At 31.5% G+C, this 23,758-nt stretch overlaps 1 protein-coding gene and 1 long non-coding RNA gene across 4 annotated transcripts; both read right to left on the bottom strand.

The window, feature by feature from the left end:
• Positions 1 to 7,390: 7,390 nt before the first annotated feature.
• Positions 7,391 to 23,758, bottom strand: LOC126884577 (uncharacterized). 2 transcript variants are annotated; one of them, XM_050650562.1, is made up of 7 exons: positions 23,659 to 23,758; positions 16,249 to 16,374; positions 15,810 to 16,169; positions 12,020 to 12,824; positions 11,891 to 11,963; positions 10,904 to 11,576; positions 7,391 to 7,822 (listed from the first exon to the last, which is right to left on the bottom strand). In XM_050650562.1, exons 2-7 carry the CDS (start codon positions 16,370 to 16,372, stop codon positions 7,527 to 7,529), a joined length of 2,331 nt encoding a protein of 776 aa, XP_050506519.1. In that variant the 5' UTR covers positions 16,373 to 16,374; positions 23,659 to 23,758; the 3' UTR covers positions 7,391 to 7,526. The 2 variants fall into 2 exon arrangements, with proteins under 2 accessions (XP_050506519.1, XP_050506518.1); XM_050650561.1 differs by having other exon boundaries at positions 23,569 to 23,747.
• LOC126884579 (uncharacterized) lies at positions 20,469 to 23,562 on the bottom strand. Of its 2 annotated transcripts, XR_007698100.1 has the most exons (4): positions 23,106 to 23,562; positions 22,832 to 23,053; positions 21,964 to 22,152; positions 20,469 to 20,647 (listed from the first exon to the last, which is right to left on the bottom strand). It is a non-coding gene; the product is annotated as an uncharacterized LOC126884579 (long non-coding RNA). The 2 variants fall into 2 exon arrangements; XR_007698099.1 differs by having other exon boundaries at positions 21,964 to 23,053.

The following is a 23,758-nucleotide window of genomic DNA, read 5'->3' on the forward strand; positions in this document are numbered from 1 at the left end:
AAATAATGTTGAAGTAAGCTACAGTAACTTTGTTGAAATATCTTTAGCTATGCTAAACCAAACTGGAGAAGCATGAAAAAAGCTGACGTGTGACTGCAAGTAACCGGGACAATTTATTGCCATTTATTTACTTATGATAAAAATAAAAGCCCAAGTTGGCCACTTAAAGTCAACCAATTGTATAATTCCAATTTTAAAGAAAATACTGTACGCTTCCGTGGAAAAAAATTATGAATCAGTTGCTTTAAATATGTATGAAAAAATAATTCTAAGTATGACCGGCAGTGTCAATGGAATTGTTTCTGGAAAATGTCTAGAAATAAACTGTCCTCTGGCAGGTAAAACAAAATCTGCGCAATCAATTTTACGTGACCTTAAATATGTATGCATAATTGAGGGAAAACAATATTATGTTAAAGAAAAATCATATGTATTTATGGACAAGTGCAATTGCTACTTGCAGGACTACAAATATGTTATTTTGTAGTGTTTTGTCCATTTGATAAGTCCACACTTCTTATTAAAGTACCATTTGATGAAGAATTTATACAAGAAATGTTAAAAATTTTGGTAGAGGTATATTTTTACAATGTATTATCAGTTTTATTCCAATTATATAAGTAAAAAACTTGTTTTAAAAGATTGTTTTATTTCTTATAGGTACTTTTACTTGAAAAGAATATTCACACTTGACTACACTCATATCATCTGTGAATTCAGATAATATATACAGTAGAACCCTGATTATCCGTGCTATGGTTTTCTAATACTGAAGTTGCATTTTTGAGGTTTTATCAAAATAGCATCACCTTAATTCACTCAATGGAAACTCTGTAAGCCAAGAAGAAGACTCGTAATGAAAGATTCATTTTTTCTATTATCTTTTTATGGTAGGTACATATGTATGTATATACGTATATATGTATTATATTATTATATAAGAAATAAATTTCAATTATCCATGCCACGTCTGACCCCGAGGAGCACGGACAATCAGGGTTCTACTGTACACATAAATTAATTTTTATCATTACTAAGTATTGTTGTAAAAAGGTTAACAATACCTCAAATAATATTTATTTCAGTTCATATAAGGAAACTATTTAGTAGGAATAAAGTAACTTGTACTTTGATTTTTAAAGATTTTAGCCATTGTATAGTTCTTTCAATGTTTACACTTGCTGAAGCAAGTCTTATTAATTCAATTTTCTTCTCAATGCATTCATTTTTTATAAAAAAGTCTATATACCATTCTAGCATCCTCATTTGGTGTCAATATTATTTTTGTTGTTCATTTGAACAAACACCTGTCCAGCAGAAACATCTGATGGGATAAAACTTGTTTAACAGCTATTAACACACCACCTCCACTGTCGAAATTAATGGATTCTTGTGTCAGGTCTTGTGTGTAGATATCGTAATTAAATAAACCAATTTCAGCATCGCTAGATGCTGTAGATATCGTAATTAAATAAACCAATTTCAGCAACGCTTGTATCAGGTGTTAACCATGTTTCAGTAAATATGATCACATCAAAGTAGCTGTTAGAAACATTTAGAGTCAGAGTTGTCAATTTAGTCCGAAGTCCTCTACCATTTTCAATAAAAATGGAGAGCTTGCCCAAGTCATTGTGGCTTAGAGGTTTTTTGAATTACCTTTGGGATATTATAATACCGTATCGACAGGTTCTGTCCCCTGCTTCCTGAGGAGACAAAAGCTCAAATTTTATGTACAGATTCAAGTACCTTCCCTTTATTAGGGGTCTGATCAATGCTGATAAAGATGGTTTTAGCATGGTCAATGTGTTTCTGTTTAAGAACTGCATGTCTGCTGTCTGAACATTTTCAGTTGAAGATAAGAACACTTTAAATGGATGGTGCCCATTTTTATTTTTCTTTCCAAAGCGAGCTATTCTAATATTGTCAGAGACTTCATCCTAAATTTCGTCTTCGTCTTAGACTTCATCTAAATTTTTTTATATAAAAAACCTAGTTACTCTTAACTGAAATATAACTCAAAAAGCAATATAGGTAACTCATTTAAAATAAATGTAATTGAAGACGATAATTGCAAACATTGCAGGAAACAGGGTGATCTTGATATCTTTTTTGAATGTAGGCACTAAGTTTTAACAGCATTTAAACTGCCTCTATAAAAATTTAATCAAACTTAATATACATGCACCATTCAATATCCAGTCTGCTGGCTACGGGCTCAGAACAAAAATATAAATTATAGATTTCTTGTCAGACACATGCACATTTCCATAAGATTTGTATGCGAGCATGAAATTTTTTATGATTTCAGTTTAGATTTGAATCCTTTTTTTATCCTAAATGTACATCTTATCCGATATCCATTTTATTGTACCAGTATTGTATGGGATTATTATTATTGTATTGTATTAAGGGTAGGATTGTATATTTGTTATTACAACTGACTGAATGACTAATGTCTATGCCATTAAGGGCGTAGGCGCAAAATTTCGGCTCTAATGCTTTTTAAATGCATTCATTTTTTTTAATTCTGAGAAAACTAATAAATATTTTTGAAAAAATTAAGGGCAGAATGAAAGATTACGTTATTACCGAGGGCCGAAAGTCCCTGAAAACTTCCATAATGTTAATTTTAATAAGTTACAGTTGTGAAAAAAAAAACAGAAAATGTGTGATTTTTAATTTTAAATACGTATCTCATTAAAAAAATTTGTTTATTCTAAGGGACTTTCAGCCCTCGGTAATAATGTAATCTTTCATTCTGTGTTTAAATTTTTCAAAAATATTTATTAGTTTTCTCAGTATTCGCAAAAAATTAATGCATTTAAAAAGCATTGGAGCCGAAATTTTGCGCCTAAACCCTTAATAAAAAAACTCAAAAAGCAACTAAAATAAAATCCACTGGCAAGGGCAACAAAACAGAAAACAAGGCAAGCAAAAAATAAAAAATAAATTACTTTTCATAAATGACACTAATGACAGATGACAGTTTTCTCAAGATCAACTGGCAACGTTGGATTTCCATAAGAACTTTAGCTCTACCTGTTAAGAAGCGTACGTCCGTTTATTTCCCATAGAGTTATATATTAGCATAGAGAGAGTGTCATTCAGAGCGAAGTGACGACACCATCTTTTTTATTTGGATTAGTGCTGGTTCACTCTTACGCATAGTAAAGCTGCTACAGTTGTCCTCCTCTTCCGTGCCAATATTCACACTGAATGTCATGATAGATTTTCGATACAATGTGTTAGAAAGCGATGCAGCAAACCAGTCCATGAGATCTTGTCGTCAGGAAGCGCGGAAAGTAGGCTCCCTCTATGTTAATATATACCTCTATGTTATTTCCTCACTCCAAATTTCACTATTATATGTATAACCGATCAAAAGATACGAGGGGGGTACGGACTTTTGACTAGCACTGTATAGTATGAGAATATAAAAATAATATAATTGTTTCTGCTGATTCATATTAATATACTATAATATGTTAAAGTTTTTAATATTGCTAATATTATTAAAGTTTTTAACATTGTATTTTAATATAATTTTTTTTATTAATAATAATACATATTACCTAAGTATTGCAACTTGTTCAAAAAAGTACAAGATAAATACTGCGGTTTTTTCATATGAAAATGCAAAGCAAAATATACAATTTGCAGAGTAAATGCTTGTATTTTGATAAAATAATACAATAAATTGTATGTAGGTAGAGTAGCTAAGCGTTGAGTAGTTATAGCAAAAGTAGCTACGCCATCTGAGACACGAAAAGGATGAAATTAGTTTTATTTTTTTTTCATGGAGCATGGAGAGTTTTGTAAAATAGGTAACAAAACATGTTGCAAATATGTTGTTTTTTTTGCAAATTACAAAATATGTTGTTTTTAATACAAGTAATTGTTGTTATTATTTACTGAGCACTTAGAATTTTGACTAACGCTCGATTTCATAATAAGGTTGGTAGGTACCTTTAACAATGCAATTGTTATAGTTAAAGAAAACTTTAAATTTAAAGTCCACTTTAACTTTATTATGAAATCGAGCTTAGGAAATTTTATAAACTATTTGGAAAATATCATTTCAAAAAAAGTACTCCATTTTTTATTTTTTCTCAAAAAATAAAACAAAATTTAGTTTAAAACATATATACTGACACATAAAAAAAATTGAAGGCACTCGTGAGAGTGCCGACAGAAGTGAAAACTTCTTATAGTATATAAATTACGAGCTCAATGCTTTTTCCCAATCCAAAAAGAACTGCTATACCTATATCATATACGCGATGCGTAGGTATGCCCTATGCTATTTATGTATACATACACATAATTTATATATGTACAAAATTTATTTCAGCGAAGTGATAACGGTCGCAAATTCAATATTTTTTCCTTATCCAAGAAGTGCACAACGTCCCTAAAGAAATTTTCAATTAAAAAATTTATTTCGTCGAAGCGATGACGGTCGTTAATTTAATACTTTTTCCACCACCCAAAAAGTGCTCAACGTCCCTCAAGAAGTTCTCACTTCAAATATTTATTTCGTCGAAGCGATGACGGTCGCTAATTTAATACTTTTTCGCATCCAAAAAGTGCACAACGTCCCTAAAGAAGTTTTCACTTCAAAAGATTTATTTCGTCAAAGCGATTACGGTCCCTAATTCAATACTTTTCCCCCATCCAAAAAGTGCACCACGTCGCTAAAGAAATTTTCACTTCAAAAATTTATTTCGTCGAAGTGATGACGGTCGCTAATTTAATAAATTTTCCCCATCCAAAAAAGTGCACAACGTTCCTCAAGAAGTTTTCACTTCAAAAATTTATTTCATCGAAGCGATGACGGTCGCTAATTTAATACTTTTTTCCATCGAAAAAGTGCACAACGTCCCTAAAGAAGTTTCACTTCAAATATTTATTTCTTCGAAGCGATGACGGTCGCTTCGAGAGAAGGAGAAGAATACTAGGACCTGTGAGGGAAAACGGAATCTTCAGAAGTCGATACAACAACGAGCTTTATCAATTTTATAAGGAAACCCTGTCATGACTTCATTAGAATACAAAGATTGCAATGGGCCGGACATGTGATAAGAATGGGAGAGGATAGGCTACCAAAACGAGCACTGAATGCTAGAATGCAAGGAAAGAGACCGGTTGGGAAGCCACGAAAGCGCTGGGAAGACACAATAAACAGCGACGCACAAGCCCTTTTAGGAGTCCGTGTATGGAGAAGAGCAGCCACAGACAGGCAAGGGTGGATGCAAAAAATAAAGGAGACCAAGGCTCAATTTGGGCTGTAGTGCCGTAGAAGAAGAAGAAGAAGACGACGGTCGCTAATTTATGACTTTTTCTCAGCCAAAAAGTGCACAACGTCCCTAAAGAAGTTTTCAGTTCAAAAATTTATTTCGTCGAAGCGATGACGGTCGCTAATTTAATAATTTTTCTCCATCCAAAAAGTGCACAACGTCCCTCAAGAAGTTTTCACTTCAAAAATTTATTTCATCGAAGCGATGACGGTCGCTAATTTAATACTTTTTTCCATCCAAAAAGAGCACAACGTCCCTAAAGAAGTTTTCACTTCAAAAATTTATTTCGTCGAAGTAATGACGGTCGCTAATTTAATACTTTTTTCCCATCCAAAAAGTGCACAACATCCCTAAAGAAGTTTTTACTTCAAAAATTTATTTCGCCGAAGCGATGACGGTCGCTAATTCAATACTTTTTCCCCATCTAAAAAGTGAACAACATCCCCAAATGAAGTTTTCACTTTAAAAATTTATTTCGCCGAAGCGATGACGGTCGCTAATTCAATACTTTTTCCCCACTTAAAAAGTGCACAACGTCCCTAAAGAAATTTTCATTTCAAAAATTTATTTCGTCGAAGCGATGACGGTCGTTAATTTAATACTTTTTCCCCATCCGAAAAGTGCACAACGACCCTCAAGAAGTTTTCACTTCTTGAGTTTTCACTTTCACTTCAATTCAATACTTTTTCCCATCCAAAAAGTGCACAGCGTCCTTAAAGAAGTTTTCACTTCAATACATATACTTACGTACAAAATTTATTTCGCCGAAGAGATGACAGTCGCGATATAAATCCTTTTTCCCCATCTAAAAATAGGTTTTACATTTATTTTAAATTTAAATACTTCTATACAATTTATGTATAGATATGTACAAAATTTATTTCGCCCAAGAGATGACGGTCGCGAAATAAATCCTTTTTCCCCATCCTAAAATAGGTTTTACACATATTTTAAATTTAAATACTTCTATACAATTTATATATACATACAAATAATATATATACTGAATTCGCTCTACCGAGATTCACTTTGGCACATTCGGAATAGGAATCATACAACACAAAAATTCCTATCTCACACTATTAACTGCTAAAATCAACTTAATCTTTCATTAAAAAAAGAAAAATTATTAGAAATAGTGGGAGTGTCTACTGATCTCATAAAATTTTGTGGAGTTTACTTCTACAAAATATTTTTATTTTGTACAATAAATAATTGTCTCATTTGTTATCAATACATTATAAAGATGTAAATAAATAATTATTGATTGGCGTAAAGGTTTATGTTATTTTTATGTCTGTTTACTATTAATAATATTAGCTATGAGCAGGTGCGTTGGTTGTGTAGTAATTTCCAGTCACTTCTGACAACTGAACTTCCCAAAAAAGAAATTACTAACGTCAGTGTCAAAGTGAATCTCGATAAAGCGAATTCAGTAGGTATAGCATAAGCGATGACGGTCGCGAATTCAATGCTTTTTCCCCTATCCAAAAATCGCACAAAGTCCCTAAAGAAGTTTTCACTTCAAAAATTATTTTTAAATTAAAACTTTTGCAGCTAGCATATTTGCTTCTTCTGAGGACGGCTTTTGCAATTTTGAACTTTTCTTTCCCTTTTTATTTTTTTTGTTGGAAACAATTTTCTTTGGGGTATACCTAATTTTTGAAGATATTCTTCTTTAGCGGCGATTCGATTGACGGTAAAATTGTACATAAATCTGCGCGCCTGCGCACACAGACAGCATGTAGTTCATTGCTAATCTTTCAAGATAGGTATGTATCTGTAACCGTGCAAATAAGTCATTAAAAGAATATATTAGTGTTTTTAGTAAATGTATTATTTATTATAATTCTTGTGTTTTTGGATTTGTGTTTCTCTGTAGTAAAATAATAAAATATTATGTAGACATAACATTTTTACACTATTTGTCGCCGTGTTGTGTAATTATATCCGAAACTTACACGTCAATTACAAGGACCTCGCTGGAGTAGTTCGTAGGGCGTTAGCTCCGAGATTGGAAGGACGCGGGTTCGAATCCTGGGCGATTCATATTTTTTTTATTTTTGGTTGTTTAAATAAAAATTTTTTGAAAGTGGTAGATAAGAAAGTTAGTTTAATTTTTAAATAAAATACAAATAACCTGTTAAGTATATTTACTTCGTTTAAATTACCTATATAATAGAAGAATATCTTCTTACGTGCGTACAAAGTACACACACATTCTTTTTTTTATTTTAGGGTAATTTTTATTTTACGGTATTTCCTGGATGTGGATGGAAAATCCAAATTGATATCTTTTTGATTTCTTATAGCATCTATGGTGGGTTTTATCCGGACTACGATTTTTTGTACAGCCTTTAATTCTTCGAAAGAATCTAAATCATTTATTTGCCCCGTTAGCTGTAAAATTAATTTTTCCTTAGCTTCTTTCAGAGAACTTTCCTCATCTTTTTTTATTTTGCTAACCGCATCTATTAAAGCCCTATTCTCGTCATCGCATTCAATCATCAGGTTGTCAGCATCACCTAAATAAAAGTAATATAGGTATTAGTGATGTAACGAATGTCGTTTATTGAACATTCGCGAATACGAATATCGATATTCGCGAATGCGGATGCGAATGTTCAGTTTTTTAAATTTGTTTCTATTTTTGAAATGTTTGCTAAATTTATAATGAGAAGTTAATTGATATTTAGTGTAAATCAATCTGAATCTTTAAGCTTTTAGCCCAGTAAATGAACGGGAAATACGGCGAGACCGTGTAATTTTCAGGGGCAACTGCGAATTGCATGAAAATTTGGATTTAGGTTCTACTTACCCTCCACTTCAAAGTTGAAATTGTGCCGTTGGTTGCTTTTACTTGGAGGGGTGACAGTCACCCCTTCTCGGGGGTAAAATACCATAGGTTCAAGATAAGACCGGAAATGGATAAATTGACTGATTTTAAGCATTTTTTGTTCTATAGAGTTTTTTATGTTAGTCAATACTTTTTGAGTTATTTGCGATTGAAAATGTTTATTTTTCGACAAAAAAACTACGTTTTCACACGGTTTTTCGCAAATAACTCAAAAAGTAAATATCTGATCAAAAAAATGTCCGTAGTAAAAGTGTAGCTTATAAAAAACCGAAAAAGATGGTGTATCATTAAAGTCTATCAATCGAGTAAAAACAAAGTTGTAGCTCATGAAAAATACGTTCTTATTCGTTTAACTCCAAATCGAATGTTTCAAGGTGAAATCACCGAAAAATTAAGCACTTTTCGGGAAAAACTCATTTAAACTTTTTTAAAGTTTTTATAAAAAGCTTTATTTTAATTGTTCAGAAACGTCTCTAGCATTAAAAAAAAGCGAGTTACGCTCAAAATAAAGTCGGTCCTCTTTTTTTTGGTAAAAAAATCATGAAAATCTCCCCGTGTTTAGCTCCCCAAATGAAATTAATCGCTACCGCTTTACAAACAATTTACTTACTTATATATCTTTTATATGATCTGTCAGTCTCGCCGGTTTAAAGTGCTTATTTTTGAAAGGGTTATAGTTGAAAAAGCTTGAACGGTTCACTATCCACGAGTGTATGCAAATTTTCAACAGCCATATCTTAACCAATTTTTGTCTCACGGAAAAACAAAATAAAACTAGCAGATTTATAATAGCAAGACCTACATTTTTTTACTCTTTTTTTCTTATCGCTAATACTTTTTAAGTTATTTTGAAAAAAGGAAATTTTTCAAAAATTTTTAGAAAATTTTTTTTATCATAAAACCAAATTTTTTTGAAAATAAGCTCTTTAAACCAATAAAACTTACAGATCATATAAACAATACACACGCAGTTAAAATAAATGGTAGAGCGGTAACGATTAATTTTATTTAGGGTGCTAAATAGAAGGAGGTTTTCACGATTTTTTTTACCAAAAAAAGGCGCCAACTTTTTTTTTCAGTGTAACTCGTTTATTTTTGACGATACAAATTTTTGTAAAAAACAAATATTAAGCTTTTTTTAGATACTTTAAAAATATAAATAAGCTTTTCCCGAAAAGTGCTTAATTTTTCGGTCATTTCGCGTTGAATTATTCGATTTGGAATTAGAGGAATAAGAACGTATATTTCATGAACTACAACTTTGCTTTTACCCAATTTATAGACGTTACTGATACACTATTTATTTCGTTTTTTTATAAGCTACACTTTTACTAAGAATATTTTTTTCGATAATATATTTACTTTTTGAGTTTTTTGCGAAAAACCGTCTGAAAACGTAGTTTTTTTGTCGAAAAATAAACATTTTCAATCGCAAATAACTCAAAAAGTATTGACTAACATAAAAAACTCTACAGAACAAAAAATGCTTAAAATCAGTCAATTTAACCATTTCCGGGATTATTTTAAACACGCGTTTTTCACCCCCCGAGAAGGGGGGACTGTCACCCCCCAAGTAAAAGCAACCAACGGCACAATTTCAACTTTGAAGTGGAGGGTAAGTAGAACCTAAATCCAAATTTTCATGCAATTCGGAGTTGCCCCTGAAAATTACACTCCAAAACGGTCATTTATTGGGCTATTTATTACATTATACCAAACAAGAGTAAAAAACCGCTATACGCCGTAAAAATTGTGACGATAATATAATTTTATCGTCTAGAGTACGCCAATGAATTAAGTAAAACACGTTTTTGTACTGTTTAGAACGATATAAAAATCGGATCGAAAAGCCTAGTTGATTATTCTTGGATTCTTGGAGCGTTGATCGAAGAATAATAGACAACAGCGAGGTACAAGAGGTGAGTTTATGTAGGTAGTATTTCCCGATTATTTTCCGCTGTCGTTTTGGCGTGCTGAGCGAATCCGACAGTTTTCTTCTTACCTATCCTTATATGAGCGGTGATCATATATCCTTTATATGTCTTTCCAATCCGGCGAGGTGAGCGGGATCTCCTTTCTCCCCTTTCCTTATACATTAATGTCGCATTGGATTTTTCCAAAGCAATTCCTATTTCGCGCGATCGTCAGAATCATTAATTCATGTACAAAAATATCGTCACATCGGCCCGAACAATAAGCCCGATGCGTAGAAATTATAAATATATTTTGTTAACGAACTTAATGACTAATTACCACATGCAACGGTTGCATGTGGTTGTCTTTTTAAAGACAGATCACATGCTATGATTTTTTTGTGACGGATATTCTTGAGTTGGGGTTGATTTCATGTAATCGAATGAACTATCTTTCAGTAAGTCGTCCCAGGAACGCAACTCATAAATATTGGCAATATCATTTTAAAGTCTTCTACTTTAAAATGTATCATATATATCTGAATTGCCGATATAAATGAGTCAAATTAAATAAATTATTAGAAGAATTTTTTTACTAAGCAACAACATTTTTGTTTCTGTTAGTAGTATTTTGTATTTTGACAACGGCACCTGATTTGGGCGTCGAAACGTTAATAAAAATCATTTTTTAATAATATTGTGGCTTATTTCCCATTATAAATAGTTAAAATTGTAAAAATGCCACAAGAAAAGAGCTTCAGAACAACATGTATATTTATAATGATACATTATTTTTTATTTTCATATAAGTACTAACGTATAATAATAAACTTTACCTGCTAATAAATTTGTGTTTGGAATGGTACTTTCTTTAGTCAAATCCATTTGAGTATACTTGCAAATTAAGTGAATATGTTTACACATGTTCCATTTTATACATGAATCCAAGCATGTACAAGTATAGCAGTGTAGACAAGCTTCGCAATCTTCACACACTAACCTACATGGACAATTTTCTTTTACCTTCTGAATGGTATACATTTCATTCCTTGAATTAGAGGGCACTAACCAACCATTATCAGATTTAATTACTTTACTCAGATCAAGAGACTGACTAGTGACATGCCTTTTTCTTAATTCGTTAATTTTTGTAGAGACTTTACCTTTGTGAATCACAATAAGTCTCTCAAATAATTTGTCTTTAACAAATTTCATAATAGCACCTATTGCCTTATCTAATCTCTTAACGAATTTTCCATGTAAATAAATGTGTTTTATCGTTCGGTACATTCTTTCAATGTGCATATTGGTATTTAAATTGGTACAATGCAACCTAAAACAATATGCCCACTGCTCTGCTTTACATGCATAATACTGCTCGAAATACATCGCAAATTCCAGGGTATCTGAATCTTCCTTTAAATATTTCAGAAAATTCAATAATAATTGATTAAAAGCAGTGGAATCAGTTTCTTGCAATAATGTCCTGAGCATATGATACACCTGAACCTAAAAAATGTTCAATTCGTTTAAAAATACATTAATATTATAGTTCTTATAATGTACTATCAAATAAAATTACATTAACATAATTAAAAGCTTCAACATAGTATGCAAAAAATATTTAGTTGAAAGACTGATAAATTTTGTACACACTTGAATGAATGAAGGAAGTCAAAAAAAGTATATTAAAGTGTGTAAATATATTTAATTTCCTTAGCTGAGCGCTTTCGACAAAAATGTCATCCTCGGAGCTAAGGATCAAAGTATAAAAACTTAATATACCTACTTTTTTTTACTTCGTTCAAAAAATATTTACTTACTTTTTTTTCTTTATTGAGCACTTTTTCTAAATTTTTTCTCCATGCCTTGTCAACATGCCAGGTGCAATACAATCTAAAAATTTATAAATTTATAGCTCATTAAACAATTATATTTCTTTTTAATGTTACCTAAATTCGGCTGGCTGCATAACCTGCTTCCATGATTTATAATAAAAATCTGCCATATCGGACATAAAGACTTTTGGTTTAATAGCCTTGCCAACTCTTTCCTTAATGCATTGAAAAAACATTTTCATACCAATGAAATCACTGCGATTTGATATCAAAAATGCTGTTGGGTAGCCCTCTCGCAAATCATCCAGTACTAGGATGGTATGTAGTTCAAACCCATAGGCATTTAAACCATGGGTCCCATCAATACAAATGCAATCCTCTCCAAATCGTAGCAATAGGTCTTTCTGTCCATCTGTCATTATAATCAAGAAAAAATCTTCATATTGTAGTTCTGGATTTTCTTGGCATATAGTTTCTTGTGGTTTATATAAAAGCACACATTCTGAACTTTTCATCTCATTAACCCATGCATCTACACTTATTGCATCATTTTCATGGCGTACTGATGAACTGCATAAATTGAAACACTTCTCAATATTATAGAGATCTTTTCTTTTTAAGAGATGCAGCCGTTCCAAATGAGAGTTGGACACAGAATCTCTTATTTCATCCAAAATTATTTGAAATGGAATTTTGGCAGCTATCTTAGCTGCCACATTGTGTTTGTCTGATTGACTTAAAAATAGATGGCTTAAATCTTGCTCAGGATTGTGTCCCACATGAGTTTGACAAAAGTTGACAATATATTTTTCATTGTCCATTAATTTAACATTAATTCTTGCAGGACAATAACCATTAATTTTATTTGAGCCTTGAATTTTAAGTTTTCTGATATTCATCCCTTTCTTTTTATATATACCTGAAAAAAATTGATATAGGTAAGTGTCAAATAACCAGAATAATATTTTTTTTTCTACAACCGTGTTAAAAATGCAATTTTTAGCACTCCATACGAGCGTTAAAAATGCTACTTTAAGGCACTAGTGCAGGGGTCGGCAAACTTTTTTACTAGGAGGGCACATTTCAAAAATTGTGAAATTCGGCGGGCACCACCTGATGAAAAGTAGCACCCCCTCCCCCCGGCGATGAAACATGAAAATAGTATAAAATAAAAAAAAAATGTATTATATAGGCAAATTTTTATTTCACACCAAATTCTAATATAAAATATAAGCATAAGTAGTCAATTAGTGAGATATTTGGCACTGTAAATTTGAGGCCAGCTCGTTGTAATGTGGAATATAAGTAGAATTTCCAGTTCGCAGGCGTTGGTCTAAATGAGCATCAGTAAGGGTTGACCGGTACCTTGATTTTAAGTATTTCATATTTGAAAATAAAGATTCACAGGCGTATGTCGAGGCACAGAGGCAATTTAATTTTAGGACACATTTTCTCAACAAAGGGTAAATATTTATATCCACTAAATTCCAAAAATTCTCTTCGTTACAGTATGATTTCAATTGGATGTCGTTGGTGATATTTATAATTTCCAATTCCAAGTCCTCCTTATTAGAAATACTGAAATATGTTGAAATCTTTTCACTCAGATCTTCATTTCTATGAGAGTAAGGATTAATGAAAAACATCAAAAATGTCTCTAGTTCAGAAAATTCTTCGAACCTTTCGTTAAATTCTGTCAACAAGGAATCAAAATGTTTGGCAAACTGATGGGTGGTAACATTTTCATCGCAATGACTTTCTATTACCATTCTCAAATTTGGGAAATGTGATAAATTATTGTTCTCCATATGCAACTTCCAGAGCGCCAATTTAGCTTTAAATGCATTTACCGCACTTACCATAAAAGCAATATGATGATTTCTGCCTTGTAGTTGTAAGTTTAATTCTTTTAATTTTACAGTTAAATCAGTTAAAAAACCAAGCCGAATTAACGAAGGTGTTTGTGCTAACTCCGGACAAACTTCATTTCTGGATAATAGAAATTCTCTTACTTGAGGTAATAAATTTAAAAACCGCTCAAGTACTTTTCCTTTACTCAGCCACCGTACTTCTGTATGTGTAATCTGATCGTCAAATTCTGCGCCATTTTCTTGCAGCAATAATTTAAATAATCTGTGTTGCATAGCTCCTGCTCTTATTGAATTTATAATTTTGGTTACAGTTTGTAATAAAATTGGAAAGGAATAAATAATTTATCTTGGAAAGGAATCACATTTAAACATAACACTTCCTGATGAATGATACAATGATAAGAGGCAAATTTGGGAAACATCGGGTCTCTCTTACACAGAGCGATGAAACCGCTATTTCTTCCTTTCATTGCAGGTGCGCCGTCTGTTGTAATTGAGGACAATTTTTTCAAAAGTATGTTAGTTTCCTCTAAAAATTTTTTAAAAGTCATATAAATATCTTCACCCCTTGTCCGCCCTTTTAACGGTAAGATTTTTAGAAATTCTTCTTTAACAATAAAATCTTCGAAAACCATCTTTATAATATATAATAATATATAATTGAGAAGTGTCGGACACGTCTGTTGACTCATCAACTTGCAGTGAAAAGAATACATTTTTTTGAATATCAGTGTTCAATTGTGACTCAATGTCTGTAGCCATCATTTCAATTCTTCGAGTTACTGTTCTGGCTGATAGCTGGATGCCATTTATTGCTGTTACTATTTCATTTTTACTTTTATGGTCGTCAAAAAGTGTTTCGGCACTTAATAACATGGCTTCCTTAATAATCTCACCTTCTACAAACGGTTTCATTTTCTTGGCCAAAAGGTGGGAATCTTGAAAGAGACAGTAGTTGCTTTTGTTGATTGGGAAATTGGTCTGGCAAATAAGTTTTGCTGCTTAGTCAACTTGAGTTTAAGTTCCGATATCTTTTTCTTTCTAATTTCCGAGTTTATTGGAAAAGTTGTGTTAAAATTTTTGTGAGTGGTAATGAAATGTCTCTCCACATTACACTTTTTTGGAACCGCTACGCTTGAATTGCACAATAAGCACACACTTTTTTCTTTATAGTAAATGAAGCAAAACTGTTCTTCCCACTCGACATTAAAATGATGTGTCTTTATCTTCTTTCTTTTATTTTCCATGGCGGCTAAAATATAGTAAAATAATAAATATAAAGAATTAAACAATAACATATATATACTTTCAACTCCAAATTAATATAAATTCACGATAAGAATAAATTCACACAGGTTAGTTAGCACGTGGCGCATGAAATGGTAGCAGGGGCAGGTAGACGTTATAGTAGACGCGCGGGGGTGAGGAAAACATAACGGTGCGTATAGATATGCCGGCGCAGCTCGGAGCGTTTGTATCATGTTCGTTAGAGCAGGGTCGTAGCCAGTGGTTCTATTAGTTTTATATTAATGTCGCTGAAATTCAGTTTTAAAACTTTAGTTTTGAATAAGCTTTAAATTATTAAAGTTCCGTTTTTAATTAGTTTTGTAAATAGTCGTTTGGTTAAATTTTTAAATTAAGATGGTGAAAGGAATGGCGGTCACTTAAAATTGCTTCGCGGGCATCACGTTGCCGACCCCTGCACTAGTGCTTTAAAATATTTTTAAGGCACTGCATTTTGTATTGACCGTATAGACAATTTTGATGTAATGTCAAAAAAATATAAAAATGGAATGTCAGTCACGTTCAAGTAAAAGTTTTTGTAGATATTGTCCTGTAATTACGTTTGCAGAAAAAATATTGTATGATATGCGTGTTAAAAAGTACATTTTTAAGGCACTCATGTGAATTGCAGAACTCGCTATCGCTCATTCTGCAAACTTTCACATGCGTGCCTTAAACGTGTACTTTTAACACTTATATCATAAATAACTATTAAATTGAGTATTAAAAACGAAATAAATTAAACTCACCCGACCTATGACAATTATAGTTTGTTGTGGTACAGTTACTGGTTTTCTTTGAACCATACATTTTTACAAATGATGAGAATGTTTCTTCTTCAACCTTGCATTTCCAAGATTCAAAATCTTCACAAGTATCAAATTCCAGATAATTATTTTCAGTGTTAATGAAATGGTCACTCCTGTAATGTGAAATTAAATTTTCTCGACCAGAATTAATATATTGACACAACGCGCATTTTAATTTTGTTAAGGCATTATTATGAGTTTGTTTATGAGAAACTAGTTTTTTTAAATTGTAAAAACTTTCAGAGCAGCTGGAACACACATAAGTTTTCTTGTTAACAGGTGCTATTTCGTCTAATTTATCTGAAAAAGAAAAAACATGTATGTAATTACTGTATTTGGTTATGATTGACTTAGTGTATTGGTTATACGTTAGACCTACCTGGATGCTGCCTTTTCACATGAACTCTAAGATTGCCCAGATTTGCAAACTTTTTATTACATTCTAAGCAAGGCACAGTAGATTTACTTTGTTTAACGTTTTTTGGCAGTAGTATATCTAGCATATCTAAAACATTAATTGTAATTGCATTAAATTAAAGGATAGGTATACAGGGTGTTTGGTAAAGATAACGGGCCATAGCTTAACCTTAGATTCCTGAGGTTAAAAAAAGGCGATTTAAGCTAACTTACCTTAGTACGAAAGATGATAAGTAATAACCGAAATACAGGGTGTCAAAGTTAAACTTTATTCTTGCATATTTCCTAACAGCAGGCATGGGATAATAACACCAAATTTGGTAAGCGGGGGTTTTTTGGGACGAAACATTAACAGGGCTCATTTACTATTACTCAGTTATTTTTTTATTACCCACTCTACATACTTTTTGAATCAAAACCTTTATTCTCTTAATATTTTTACTTAAAAAAGAAAGAAAGAAAGATTCATCTCGTTAAACTCAACCGTTATTGAGATAAACGCATTTTAAATCTGCGAGACAACATAATTTTTTGCATAAGTAATATCATTGTAGTTACACCCGAAAAATAACTTAATCATAAAAATTTACAAAAATGTATCGCAAATTTCTTTAAATGGAATTTGCGATGCAATGACATAAATATAAGAACTGGCACAATTATTATGGTTTCAAGTTTATTTTTCGGGTCTAACTACAATGAAATTATGCAAAAAATTATGTTGTATCGCAGATTCAAAATGCATTTATCTCGAAAACAGTTGAGTTTAGTGAGATGAATGTAGTATACCTTTTTTAAGTAAAAATATTAATAGAACAAAAATTTTTATTCAAAAAGTATATAGAGTAGGGGATCACAAAATTGAACGTATTAAATGAGCTCTGAAAGACGTATGTAGCGCCCTCTGGGTAATACATCAGTTTTGGTGGCGAATTTAGATTTCTCATCCCAAAAAACCCCCACTTAACAAATTTCGTGTTGTTATCCCATGCCTTTCGGGAAATATTCAAGAATAAATAAAATAAAAGTTTAATTTGGACACCCTATTTCGGTTATTATCAATTTTTGTACTAAGGTAAGTTAGCTTAAATCGACCTATAGGCCGTTGACGTTTATGACACTAATATGAAAGCTGGGAGGCAAACATTGAAATTATTTATATTTGTACCGCATTGAGTTTCTTGAGTTTTTTAATAAAATAGTTATTGTTGTTATAAAATAGTGGTTTATATAATACTTTTTATATAATAGTTTAATAGTTGTATAATAGTTTTTTATAGTTGTATTTTCCGAATATTTTGCTGTTGACTTGGTGTAGCTTTTAGCTGTTGTAACGTTACAAACGTCACATCTTTGATATTTTATTTTTAAAATAATTATTTTACCATATTTCCTTTAATATTTCATTAATAATTATCTTCTTCTAATTGGTTTACCCATTTTCCCCTTTAAAAATCGGTTGGCGCTCTCTTATTACCTTCTTTTATTATCTTCTATTTAATATATCTCTTTCATTTAAATCATCATACTGAACATACCTCGTATATTCATACTCTCCAAATATCTGTATTTTCAATACGGAACATGCCGCTACTTCATAGTACTTGGTTGTCATTTTAAATGTCGTTTTCAATGACAGTGTCACTTCATCGACTTGACCCCCTACTCCCTGACATACACTGGAAGGGAAAAATTAATCCTTAAAAAGGCATGTAATTCGAAAAATAAATCACTTCTATTTCAACAAATCATCTTCCTCTTGGGGTGAGCTACAAATAGTTTTTTTTAATAATTTCTTACAGTCATTATATTCCATCCATTCCATTCCTCCTTATAACATTTTTTATAAATATCTAACCTAACTTCCAATGTCAGACCATGTGTTCTAATATTTTAGTTTCAAATCTTTTTAATTTACATGTGTTTGATTTCTATATTTCTTTTCATCTATTAATATGCACGTTTAGTAATCAGAATTTTAACTATTCTCATCTAAATTCTATGTAATTTACCCTTGCCAATTACTATTTCTGAGTACTGTTTGGCAAAGGTATATTTTGGTTTTTCTTCTTGATGATTGATATGTGTCTCTGTTTTATAGTTTTTTGGAAAGAAATCACTTTTCTCCCTTTGGGAGCTTCAAGCCATCCACACCGGTGATGGAACTAAGGCTGACACAATGGGGACTTTGACATCCAGACTCCAGCATCCAACACCTTTAGCTGCAGGGGCCTAGGGCCGAAGATCCGCCCAGGCCTACGAGAAGTCCACAACAGCAGTACCATACGACATCAAGAAGATACCATCAGCTACCAAAAGCCATAAGTATAATCCAGAATTGTTAGTTTTTGGCAAGAATTTAAATACATTTGTTAATGCAATTTACTAAGTCATTTTATTTATTATATCTTTATGAACAATAAACATGATTAGTTAAAAACTATGTTTTGTTTGCTTCCATTCCAATTTTCATAGTTCATATCTGAGGTTAGGACAAGACGAACACACACCTGAGTGACTGAGCTAAGCTAAGGGTGTAACGATGGCTATCTTGGTTAGTTGAGGTAATATTTTCGAATATTGTTTCAATTAGCTGGGGTAGTCCATCGCTTACTCGTTACACTGTAGAAGTACTTTAACGACTTTATTTAGTTTTAAGCAGTGAATAAATAAACATGAGTGTATATTTTCAAAAGCTGTTGGTATATAGATCCATTTTCCCTCAAGGGGTATGAGTTAACCTACAGTAGAAAAAGTATTCCAAGGGTAACTCACATGGACATAGTTACTTATTTAGCACTTACTAATAGTGTTTACACAGGTCAACAAATGAAGGCATTCAAGAGTTTAAATTCTTACAAATATTTTGAGGCAGGATTTGTATATAACTGTGGGGCTATAAAAATAAATAATTTCATCATAGTGGTTGGTAATGTAAGTTTAAATTTTATTAGCTCTAATAATGCATGGTTCACCTCAGATATCTTCAAAAATTGCATTTTTAAAGAATTTGTACCTGCAGTGAAAAAATTTCAAGAGAAGAAACAGAATACTGCCGGAGGAGGTGAAATGTCTTTGATTTTAGACAACGCTCCTGCTCATCCCTCTGAAAATATTCTATGATCAAAACATGGCAACTTTAGTTGTATGTTTTTTCCAAAAAATACAACATCGCTTATTCAACCCATGGATCAGGAAATAATATTAGCAACCAAACGAATATATCGCAGAAAGTTGAAGTAATTGTATGAAGTAAAGTAGATGAAGTAATTGTATGATGAAGATAACGCAGAAGATACAAGAGGGCAGCATACCTTGCAAAACTTACTGTTACAATTTGAAATCAACAGTTTGTTAAGTTTACTACAGCATGGAAAGGCAAACATAAAAAAAATGGTGGGAAGAATTTGTTTGATGGCCAAGATGCATACATATATTTAGAAGGGAAGTTCCTGATTTCTGTAGTATAATACATAATGCCGAAGAGGAAGTAACCCTAAGCGCCGGACTCCACTCCGCGATTTGTAGTCGCGAGGATTGAACACATTGTTTCATATACAAGTCAATCCATGATTATTTAGTCACAAATGGATTGACTTGTATTTGAAACAATGTGTTCAATCTTCACGACTACAAATCGCAAGTGGAGTCCGGCACTAATAACACCAAAACATTCCATGTATTTTCCTAGAAGGTACACACAGGACATTGAAAAAATTCCTGGAATATCCCCAAAAGCTCAAGAACGTTCCCTGAACATCACAGGAAAATCCTGTGTCAGCATTTTAAACATTCCCTGAATGTGTTATTGGAACATTCCATGAATGTCCACGAATGTTCTTTGGACATTCAAAGTATATTTTTTAGACATTCCCTGGATATACCAGAAATATATCCTTGCTGATGTGACAATACCTCCTATCTGTTTTTTTATAAGTTTTGTAGGAGAGACGAAAAACATTTTTTAAGGTCACCTCCTGTTTTCATATGCAAGTTTTGAATTGTTTTGTAGTAAATAGATAGTTTAATTTACTACAAAACAAGTCAAACAATATCATATGAAAACAGGAGGTGACCCTAACACAAGTTTTTAGTCTCTCTTACAAAACTCATGAAAAAACAGATAGGACGTATTGTTACATCACTGACGATATGTGGCCATACCAAATAATACATCCTTAATAAATTTAAACATTTTTATTGCACAAAATCTTTTCATACATTTTTTAATGTAATTTACTGATATTCCTAAATATTAAAAAAAATGTGTCACATTTGCTTTGTAACCTTTCTTTTGACTTTCGTAGCCACATATTCCATTCCCTTCCTGGTTTTTTGTAGACCACTTCTCTCAGCTGATTCTAAAAAAAATAAAATAAATGGTAATTTTTCTATCCTTTACAATTAACAATCAGAAGAAATATTATTTACAGGTAATAATATTCATAAATAATAATATTTTGTATTTTGACAACGACATCCGATCAGGAAGTCGAAAGGTTAATAAAATTATTATTTCAAGTTAAATTGTGGCTTATTTCCCGATTAGAATAGTTAATTACAAAAATGCCACAAATAACTAGCTTCAGAACAATAAATAATTCGTTTCATACTCTAGATAGATTTATTGTTATTCATTCACCAATATTATTTCTCATTATCTCGTCGTTTACTTAGCACAGATACAAAGAATAAAGAAAATTGGAAACAGATTTTATAAATCCTTACATAATTGTTTAAACAAAAAAGATCCAGAGCAAAACTAACAAACCAAAAAGAACAGCAAAAACAACTAATTTCCAAGATGTTTCCAACCACAAATTTTTAGGTTAACTTGATGTAATGATGTGATAAAGACGATTCACTTTTCTGAGATGCAACTGTCTAGTGGCGTTAGTAATTTCTTTTTTGGGAAGTTCAGTTGCTAGTCCTGACTGGCAATTACTACACAATCGAACATACTTGCTCTTAGCCAATATTATTAATAGAAATCAGACATAAATAAGATAAACCTTACGCCAATAAATAATTATTTATTTACACCATTATAATGTAGTGATAACAAATGAGAAAATTATTTATTGTACAAAACAAAAATATTTTGTAGAAATGAACTCCACAAAATTTTATGAGATTAGTACCTATACACCTATAGGTACCTACACTCCCACTATTTCTAATAATTCTTTTTTAATGAAAGATTAAGTTGATTTGAGCAGGTAATAGTGTGAAGTAGGAATTTTTGTGTTGTATGTTTCTTATTCCGAATGTGTCAAAGTGAATCTTGGCAAAGTGAATTCAGTATACCACACCCTCATCGAGTTATCGAAGAATCCTAGTTGCCAGTTGCGGTATTGAAACTTTAGATTTGTTTTTATTATTTACTATAAGTATTTGTTTTATTATATTTATTGTTATTATTATTTACTTTAAACCAAGATTATAACTTAATTCTTGTTTTCTATTTCTGATGTTTTTATTCATTTACATTGAATATTAATTTGTTTTGTTGTGTAATCCACTTCGCAATAATTATGTGATATATTTGACTTCAAACGAATTCGAAAATTGTTTGTAATTGGGCGACAATGTCAACTTAGATTTCTGATGTAGATAATGGCGTGAAATGGTATCTATATTGTACGTACTGTATTATTAATTAGATTAAACATATTACCTGTGTGACATAAGCTATTGGAACAGCACAGTCTCTCAAACGAACAGATGGAAGTGAAGTTCTGTTAATATCTTTTCCTAAAAAATGTTTTGAACATAAGTACTTAATACACTATTTTTGTTAGGTTTCTATACTACTCTATTAACAAATCTTATCCATATTTCACGCCTTTCAGGATCTTTTGGAAACCTAAAAATACCAATATATGATTATAATTCGACCAAGATTGTGCTGCAGTTAATAAATTTCTAGGTGTTTGAGTCCTTATTTCGAAAAAGTCAATTATAGTTGTAGTATTTCCATGAAAAGATCCTTTAAATGAATTTGGCATAGTTTTCTTTAAAATGTCTCTATCAGGCCAGAACACAAAATTTTTTAACCTAAGGCACATTATATACAAAGTGTTTTTGAAATAAGTTGATACCGAGTAGGGTAAAATACCAAACCTATATCCCAAATCTTTATAATCTAAGTTTAATCTTAGTTTAGCTAAAGTAAGCAATACTTAATCACTTGGCGACAAAACAGTATTTTGATGGTATTTGATAAATGGCGTAATATACTTTAAAACTATTTTAAAAACATTGTAATTTGCTAAACCAGTATAATTTTTAGTTTAGGCATCATCATTTTCTATACTTTCACAAGATAAAGCTAGTTTCTTAAGCTGATATTTTAAATCGTGTGTTAATGACAAAATGTATTAGTTAATTTTTCCATTGTAATATCTGTTTGTCAGTTTTTACTATTTGGCAAAATCTTGTCTTCTACTAAACTAGCTTCTTCACTTTCCACTTTTTCTAAATCTACTTTAAAATAACAGTAACCTACAATCATTAATGAAAAATGTGTAAAATCATAGACCTACCTAGTATTTGTAGAATATAAGACAGCCAAGTGCCTTATAAATCATTTCAATAGGAATAAAAAAAAGCAATTTTTTCTTGTAGGTACCATTTTCTTTTAATTCTCCTTTGATACCGCTCCATTTTAGATTTTGGGGAACTCATTTCATTGTGTTTATACCACCCCATATTTATTGAAGGAACCCAATCTGGATTGTTATTATCGGTTAAGTCGGCTTATTTTCCTATAAGATTAAAGTGTTAACATCTTCAAAAATCGTTAATGTTGTAACTTACCAGACATAAAATGATTACAGCAGACAGGAGAATTTTCATTTCGCTAGTAAAACTACCATTTTATTGCATTTAACCATTGTTGTTGTCTCTTAGATGATAACTTATTAAGTTCATTTTTGTGCTTAAAATGTAGCACTGATGGTAAGTGGTAAAAGTGAAGTTTATCACGATTATTTTGCATTTCACACTTCAAAACATAACACCAATGAGGCATATTATCTTTCTAAATTAATACTTCCAGAGAAAATGTTAAATTAATCTTTGTACAACACAAAATTACAAAGAAACACAACTAAAATGATTAAATCTAAAACACATTAAGAACCTGATAGAATAACATTTATGTTTGCCTCTTTACCTGATGGAACCTGATAGAACGGCCTATTTTAAGCTCAGAAATCTACGGTTAAGTTAAGCTATGGCCCATTCTTTACCAAACACCCTGTACAAAATATGCTATTACCTGGATGTTTTCTTTTTACATGTGCCGTCAAGTTCGAAGGTTTCGAAAAGTTTATGTTACACTTAGTACAACGATTCATTTTCTACTTACACTTACAACAATGACAACAAAAAGAACGAACACTTTGAAAATAAAACAAGAGCACCACAACCACAACCACAAGAGTTTAAAATTGACATAATTAAGTTGC

This window comes from Diabrotica virgifera, chromosome 5 (assembly GCF_917563875.1).
Source record: "Diabrotica virgifera virgifera chromosome 5, PGI_DIABVI_V3a".
In the NCBI taxonomy this organism is placed as follows: Eukaryota; Metazoa; Arthropoda; class Insecta; order Coleoptera; family Chrysomelidae; genus Diabrotica; species Diabrotica virgifera.